The 8,740-nt window shown below is 34.2% G+C and overlaps 1 protein-coding gene across 1 annotated transcript; it reads left to right on the top strand.

The window, feature by feature from the left end:
* Positions 1 to 1,941: 1,941 nt before the first annotated feature.
* On the top strand, positions 1,942 to 2,565 carry LOC124370518. The gene has a single exon (XM_046828808.1). The coding sequence runs from the start codon at positions 1,942 to 1,944 to the stop codon at positions 2,563 to 2,565; it is 624 nt and encodes a 207-aa protein (XP_046684764.1).
* Positions 2,566 to 8,740: the final 6,175 nt, after the last annotated feature.

Here is an 8,740-nt window from a genome sequence, read left to right as displayed (position 1 = left end):
GGTCTTTACATCTAACAAGTCTTCTATCTTATGTTTTTCCAATACGTTACTTATTTTGTAATAAACCAAATATACAAAAAAAATACTTATTTTATTACTTATTTTGAAATAATACATAATACACCCATAGAGAAAGTCTCTTTATTTCATTACCTAGTTACAGACTTATTCTGAACTGCGTCTACATTCCCCGGGTTCAACCAGTCTCAACGTATGAATTGTTCTTTGAATCAGTCGATGAGGTTGTCTCCTCTTCCCAGTCATCTTCATTGGTATTGGCGGGTGACTTCAACATGGCTACTTATGACACCGGTTCCTTCGAGCAGCCTCAGGCGACCGACCGAAGAGGGAGTTTCTTGAGAATCTCTCAGAGTTGCACTCGTTGGACCAAATTAACCATGTAAGGAACTTTAGGCAAGTGACTTTGGATCTGGTCTTTAGTAGCATCAAACCTGTATCCGTCTACAATGCTGATGACCCATTGGTTGAAGCTGACCCTCATCACCCTCCGTTATCTTTTTCTCTGCCTGTCATGAGAGGGACTCTTCCTGCTAGATACGTCACTTTCCCAAATCTTCGTAAATGCAACCTTCAAGCGGCTTCAGATATGCTTTCTGAAGTGGATCTTTCATTCATTTATGAGCAACCTAACATCCAGGAGAATTTCAATAAAATGGTTGCAAATCTTGGCAACATTTGCATTAAATGCAATCCACTAAAAACGAATTGGGACTTCACCCTTCCCGAAATGGTTCTCCAGGGAGTTGATTAATCTGGTGATTACAGAAGAAGATTGCACATAAGCGTTATAAGCAGTTATTTCAACCATCAGCCTACTCACGCTTCTGTGCATTACGTCATGCTTGCAAGATACTCAGCCGGACTTGTTACAGAAATTACTTGATCCATATAGAGAACTCAATCCCGCATAATCCAAACAGTTTTTGGAGTTTTGCTCGTTCCTCTGGAGAAACATCTGGATATACCATCTATTGTAACTCTTGGCGATCGTTCCTCACTCGATCCGCAGGAAAGGGTTGATTTGTTCTCCGAATTCTTTTCATCTGTTTTCTCACAGCCTGCAACTGCATGCCCTCCCTTTGATTTTAATTCCGCTTCTTCCTTGGCAAGTATCTCCTTCTCGGCCTCGGAAGCCTTGGGGGTCCTCAGGGGACTCGACGTGAGGAAGGGTGCCGGCTCTGATAGCATCACACCGTCCCTTCTACAACACTGCAGCAACCTCTTGGCCCACCCTTTGACCTTCCTATTTAACACATCTATTTTGCTTGGAAAATTTCCAGATACTTTTAAAGTGGGGCATATTGTCCCAATATTAACAGGGTGGCAGCCCCTCTAAAGTGGAGAACTATAGACCAATCACAATTCTGTCTGCACTTGGGAAGGTGTTTGAAATGCTTATTCTCTCTCTCGTCTCAAACCATTTGTGAGGTCTCTGACTTGCCCTAATCAGCATGGATTCACCTCCTCTAGATCTACAGTAACCAATTTACTGGTATTTGAGGATGCCATATTATCAGCAATGAGGGAAGGGAGGCAGTTGGATGTGGCCTTCGTTGATTTCGCCAAAGGCGTTTGACAAAGTCGATCACTCTATCCTCATATGTAAGCTGAAAGCTTATGGGATCCATGGCCCACTGCTCTCATGGCTCCATGATTACCTGCGGGACCGACGCTTGAGGGTGAAACTGCCGGGCTCTATATCTAGAGAATTTCCTCAAACCTCGGGTGTACCACAAGGCTCCTTGCTCGGCCCTTACTTATTCACTGCATTCATCAACGACCTTACGTCTATCCTACCAGTAGAGGCCCTTCTCTTCGCATATGATGTCAAGATCTTCACAGTAATCTCTCACCCAGATGATTTTGCAAGGTTGCAGACTAGCCTTAATAGTGTCCTTGATTGGTGCAATACAATCAACAATGAAGTTGAACTCTTCCAAGTGCTCTGTGATGACCTTTGGCCGGTTGCGCGACCCACGCTATTTCCAGTACACCTTGGATGGCCGAGCTCTGGATAGGGTGTTCACGGTGAGGGACTTGGGTGTTACCTTCTCTGCTGATTTCTCCTTTAACGCTCACGTGGATGATCTGTGCAGACGGGCATGCAGGATGTTGGGGTTCATCTCAAGGTCGACTCGTGGCATGACGAGCCCTGTTGTTTTAAAAACGCTTTATTCTTCCTTTGTGCGGCAACTACTGGAATATGGTAGCCCCGTTTGGACACCCTACCACTTGACTCTCATCCGGAAACTCGAGGCTGTCCAGAGGAGGTTCTTAAGGCTGGTGGGAACGAGGCGGGGACATCAATTCAGGGAGGTTCCTCTCGCGGATCTGCAGAACGAGCTACTCCTACAAGATCTCCTAGCCAGACGAAAGGCTGCAGATGTCCTGTTCCTTGCCAAATTGCTGAATGGTCTGCTTGATTGTCCTTCTCTCTCGCACAAGTGGATATCCGCATTCCTTCAGCTACTCGGTCGCGTGATCTGTTCGGCAGGCGACACTCTCGGCGTGATTATGACTTCCATGGTCCCCTCGCCCGAATGATGAGGCTGGGCAATAACTTCTGCCACCTTGTCGATCTTTTTCACGGACAGTGCTTCGACCATCCGGGGAAGAGTGCTGGCATCCCTCCGCGGTCCTGAGTAGAAACACAATTTCTAATCTTTACATATTATAGTAATTTATTTCATTGTTATGCTCGTTACCCCACATATTGATTGTTGTGTTACTGAATAGGTTTACTGCTTTGTTGTTATGTATTATGCTATTTGTTGTTACTGTTACTTGTATTATTAAATTGTTATATGAAAAATGTATGTAGTTGTTTTGTTAGATTGTCACTGTCAACTTTATTGTTATTTAACTCATTGTTTCTTTCTTTCATTTGATATTTAAATATACTACCCGCTTGTACTTTGGCTTGTTTGCCGTTGGAATGTAATAAAATAAAATAAAATAAACCGACTAATTTGTATGTATTCATAGTTGGAGAAGACTATACAGAGAGATTTACATAAAAGCGTAATTTTAAAATACGGGATAAAAAACTTATCAAATTGCTTGGGGTTTTTTAAATAAAATAAAAATAAAAGTATGTGTTGAGTTGAATTTAGGGAAAAATTATTTTTTGTTGAAATATATATATATATATATATATATATATAATAATAACATATATTATATATATATATATATATATATATGTATATATATATATTATAAATAAATACAACAGATGTTTAAAAATGATCATTAATATAATGACACAAGTGGCAGTATTCAAACAGAAGTTTGATATTAAATTAAATGACAGTCCATGGAAAGGAAGTGAATAGTTATGCACGGTACACCATACGTATCGGTAGACAGGCATTTCACTGGGATGTGCTGCAGGCAGTAGTACACTTGAGTACAGAGTACCACTCCAGTGCTCCATGCGAAATGTTTGTTTTGCGATGGGAAACTCATCGTGAATACAACCCACAAGTTGTCGATATGTGGATATGCATAAATATAACCATAAGCTTGGAGTGTTAAAATATGTATCCATTAAAACGTTTCAATAATAGACTATAATGTGACTACGTTTTACACTAACCAATTTATCGCTTATAAATTTTTGGTTCGGTGTAAGAGAAGACTTACTAGTCCTAACCTCGCCAATTGAATATGTTTTTCTTTTATTTGTATTCTTCTTTCAATAATGACTACAATAATGGAACGAGGAAAAACTCAAAATACTTATTTCTTACTATTATTATATAATCTTAATACTATAATGTATGTTTCTCGGTTTTATTTTCAATTTAACAGTTTTAAATTTTAGGTATAACTTTGCCTTCACGCATAAATACTTATCTGAAATAAAAAAAGAACCTTCTAGGTATTCAAGACGACAAAATCATTTAATATTGCCCTCGCTATGGTTAACATGAACACAGAATAAAATTAGTTGTAGCGTCTAAATATCCGTTCACATAAACATGTTGTACAAGGGTTAAGTGTTACTGTGTTTTAGAGGCCAATCATTCACCCTGTAAAGGCTTAGGTTTCATTTTGTTGAAAGCTCGGAACCCTTACACAGGAATTGAGAGTGTACAGCATTAAAATCCACCTATCCTTTGTTTTCAATAGAGTGATCCTTTCAACATTCTAACCAGTATTATGGTAATTATTTGTGTTTCTATTTTGTTTATTTCTTATTTGTAACTATTGTTTATCTATGTTTTAATAACTACAATTCTATAAACAAATAAGGTATAAGTAATTAACTAATTACTTAACGTAAAAATTTGTAATACTTTTTTATGATGATGGAAGGATTGGTATTAAATGGATTTTTTATTTCGGAAATTTGCCCTCCTTTAGAGGTACAACTGGTCAAAACCCTGTTTACATTCTAGCCTATATTGTATGTGTGTTAGGTTATTTATCTTATATAAGAGGCATATTTATCAACCTAAGGAAGAGATCAGATTGAAGATCTCCAAAGCAAAGAAAATGTGTAAACCACAGCATGAAGTGTAATATTATAAAAAATATTTTTAGAAAATTACAAAACATTAACGCAACCTTTCTATATTAGTCGCAGATTACTTAAAGTTAGTCCTGACTCGATAATATATATTTTATTTTTACATAAATATTTATTTATTCGATTGTTTGAAGAATAAGCAGAATTCTAAGTAAAAGTAACTTTTTGAGAATAGCGTTAAAGGACAAGAATATAATCACCGTGGTCACAATATCGAACGAGTTGACCCAATTTGCTAGTGACATACTGGTTCAATTATTTAACCTACCATATGGTCTTTGATTTCTTGGACGAAGTAAATATTTTGCAACCATGTAATGGTGTTAAGAAATAAATTATATAATTAATTCTTATCAAATCATATTATTATACATAACGTGTTATACATTAAATATTATATTTGGATATAAGTTAATACAAATTTTTCTAAATGGTTTGGCATTCAATGTTGATGACCAACATTTAATTTACGTAATACACTTTACTTTGGAAATAAACCTATTTATAAATATCAACTTCCTAAAAATAAATGGTAACTTAAATTCAACCTTTGAGTATTGAGATTTTGTCCCGACAAGGTCAAAAATTGTATTAGATGTTTAGAAGTTGGTCAAATTTAAGCTTTTTGATTAAGCAAGTTTTATCGATAAGTTATTGATACTACTCGTATATAGCTCGAAGATGGGAAGAATAACTACTTTTATAACGAATACTGATATCGGTTTAAAACAATGAGATATGAATGACATTTATATGGACAAATACTCGGCCAGAATGCATCTAGTAGAGTTTACAGTGCTGTTTGGATGGATGTTGAGGGATAGATAATAATAAACTAAAATAGTCTAGATATTTTCTGATTATGATAGTTGCATCTCATGTAATTTTTAACAAAAAGCTAGAGGGAAAATAAAAAAAAAACCCAAGTAAAGAACCCAAATTAATTCATAAGAGTTTCAGATGTTTAGTGGCTCCATAAATCAGAAACTTCTAGAAACCAGATCCTTTTTGAATTCTGACTGTACAAAAAGAACTGCACCTCTCATGAACCATATGACGCAATGTGTTTCCCAAGACGCAAAGTTCAGATATCGTACAAATCAACGCCGTAAATCCTACAAAAGTGAGCAAAAGGTTCTCGATTTGTACTCTTTATGTATTTACTATTTTAAAGCCCATTCATTTTGGTAACGCTTTATGTACTTGCCTCATTGACAGATTATATTGACTCTTGTGTTAAAAGTGCAAGTATACTGTTAACAAACATTGCCAAGGTTATTTGGATATGTTTTATAATTAAAACAACTTATTTTCTAGAGAAACAGGCAATTTTTCTTTGTCTTATGTGAGATTATAAATAAAATGAAATAACTCAGTAACATTAACCTTGACAATACCACAATAAAACATAATAAATGCGATAAATCCCTAGTGTCTAGATCTAGAGCTTAGACGAACAAAGAGTTATGTCATGTTTTATTGTGTTAGGACTCGCGCGCCGCAGAGACTATACCTGTCCTTGATGATAAAATCAGTGTTTTCTACACTGTATCGATATATATTTACTCCTATACTACTTACAAGCTAAAAGTAGGAAATTCACAGACTAATGCATTAGTTTCATAGTTATAAATATGTATTAATTGTATGTTATCAAAATAAATTATCTTACAAGGTTTTAATAAGTTACTTACATTTGTTCAGTGATGTAACAATTCTTTATTTTTATTGGTACTGTAGTTTAAAATGTGTTTTACGGAGCCTGTGTGTATCCGTGATAAACAAAACACACGTACAATACATTTTTAAACAATAGATATATATCGCAGATCTGAGCAATATTGCTTTAATGTATATACGTTTATGTTATTCATAACACACTAACTACACATGACAACCATATTCACTTTTTTTTGGCAAAATAAAAATTTCACTGCTTGGTATTAAAGCTTTACGTATTCTCTGTACCCTCGTGAGTTCGGAAAGCCACTAAAGATAATGTTGTAATTTTTTAACACTCAATGGATAAAATTAATAGGTGTTAAATTATTTTTATTACGTTGAGTACTAAAACTTAAAACTCTTCTAAGTTATTAGATCTGTTCAAACATAAACCATGTACACCCCTATTTAATTAGTTGTGGTATTAGAAAAATTATATACAGTAAACATACCAATTAAATTGTTAAGACAATAAAAGCAACCAATATTTTTAACAAAATCCAGGGATTACGTTTTTCAGAGATGTATTCTAAAATCGACTATTCTGATTTGTGTCTGAAATTTTACAAACATAGATACGCGCTTTTAAAAAATTTTGCTTTTTTAAGAGTACTCTTTTGTTATGAACTGAAATTTATACGATTTGGTTAGTTTTTTTTAAATTTATAAACAATAATAAAGTTATGTTTTAGTATTACAATTATTATTTATTAGTTCAAGAAACTTTTATAAGGTTGCAAAAAATAGTTTTTATTGGTACTATTTTGTTGGTTGCCGAATTAAGAATTTCCCTTGTTATTTGTTTATGAGGTGTTTAAATGGATGATTTTTCTCCAGATTGGATAGAGATTTATTCGGTAAGTGAACCTATTGAGGTGAGCTTGACACTAAAATACTATAGACCTACAATGAGCAATGTATGTGTGCTTGCACTGAACGACAGGTATTTCATTGGGATGTATTACAGCCTGCAGAATACTCGAGTGTAGAGTGGCAATTGGGTTCTACCTGTAGCCTACACAACAGTCAGCTCATCGTGAGGTCATACTATACAAGCTTTCAATTTATTTTTAAAATTACATACCACTATTAAAAATACGCAGAGAGTAAAATGAGGTATCATAATATTTATCTTTTTACGAATTAATACAGATAGGCACCATAACAGACTCCGTATTAGAAATATGAGTTATTAGGGCTTTATGTTTATTCCGTCTTTTTGTATGATGAGTGACATAATGAGACACGGAATAATGATATTGTCATAAATAGCCAACTTTTCATGAAAAAAAACAATTTTTTGGATTAGAAAAAATTATAACTCATTTCAGTGGCATATACATCCATGGTGGAAAAGACCAAGTGATATAGAATTTCTTGCGATGCAGTTGGAAATACCTATATGTATTTTTAAATAGTTATTTTTAGAACAAATACCACTTAAAAATTTAACACTATCACATTTTCTGATTAAATCAATGATCATTATATCATTATTGAAATTACAAAAATAGGAAAACAAGGATTAAATTCGTGGTATTGGCAATGTGACATAAGGGGTACAACAAATCCTACCCTGAAGAAAGTGACATGAAAGTGGGTGAATTAGGTTGATTATAAACATTAATTTAAACGTTTGTTGAGAAGGTAAAACAAATATCCAATTATATTCAACTAAAATGTCATGATAATGATCACGGAGAGTGAACTCATGGATGGTGATAAACTAATTAATGAGCTAAAATAACACTTCATTACTATTACATTTATGCCTAGTAATTATAGGTATATCAGTCTGAATTTTTATATATCGGAATGTCGGCAGAGCGTTAATGACGCCTATTTCTCGAGAAACGGGATTCATGTAATTTCTACCTTTCTCTCAGAAAGCCTAGCTTCAGAAAGCATACGTGAATATGTTGAATAAAAACTATAAACTTTTTTTGAATAGAGTTTCATTTATATTTATGCATCACTGATTTCGATAATAGTGCTTATCACTCCGTTAGATTCGGGTGAGGGCTAGTGGATACTTCCACATTAGTCTTATTAGTAATCAGGATGATAACGAGAAAAGAGCAGAATAAATAAATTTGAAAAAAAAAACTGAAAATAATTATAGGGCATTTTAATAGAATTTATTAACAAATGTAGATTTTAAATGGTCTAAAACTCAGCGCTGTTATACAGCACGTGGTGTAATGTGTTCCTTTCTTCATAGAAGAATTGTTAAAAAATATCGATAACAGAAATTCCTAAGTTTTAATAGTCCCTTATCTCACTGATAGTTTGAACAGTCCTTATGACCTATACGTTTTTATACAAGTTTTAATCCATTTATTTAGAATATATTATAGCCATTTAAATAAGCGTGCTTTAATAGTTTACCTTTTTACAGAGTTGTAATATTACAGAAAAAACTAGTACTATTATACTCGTACAATGAAATTTTAAAAGTATTGT

The sequence above is a fragment of the Homalodisca vitripennis genome, unplaced genomic scaffold (genome assembly GCF_021130785.1).
Source record: "Homalodisca vitripennis isolate AUS2020 unplaced genomic scaffold, UT_GWSS_2.1 ScUCBcl_238;HRSCAF=1735, whole genome shotgun sequence".
Lineage (NCBI taxonomy): Eukaryota > Metazoa > Arthropoda > Insecta > Hemiptera > Cicadellidae > Homalodisca > Homalodisca vitripennis.
Note: the sequence above shows the minus strand (reverse complement) of the source record. Positions and strands in the feature narration are given on the sequence as shown.

Coding starts and splice junctions, on each gene's coding strand:
- LOC124370518 (XM_046828808.1), top strand. CDS start 1,942: ATGAAGTTGAACTCTTCCAAGTGCTCTGTGATGACCTTTGGCCGGTTG.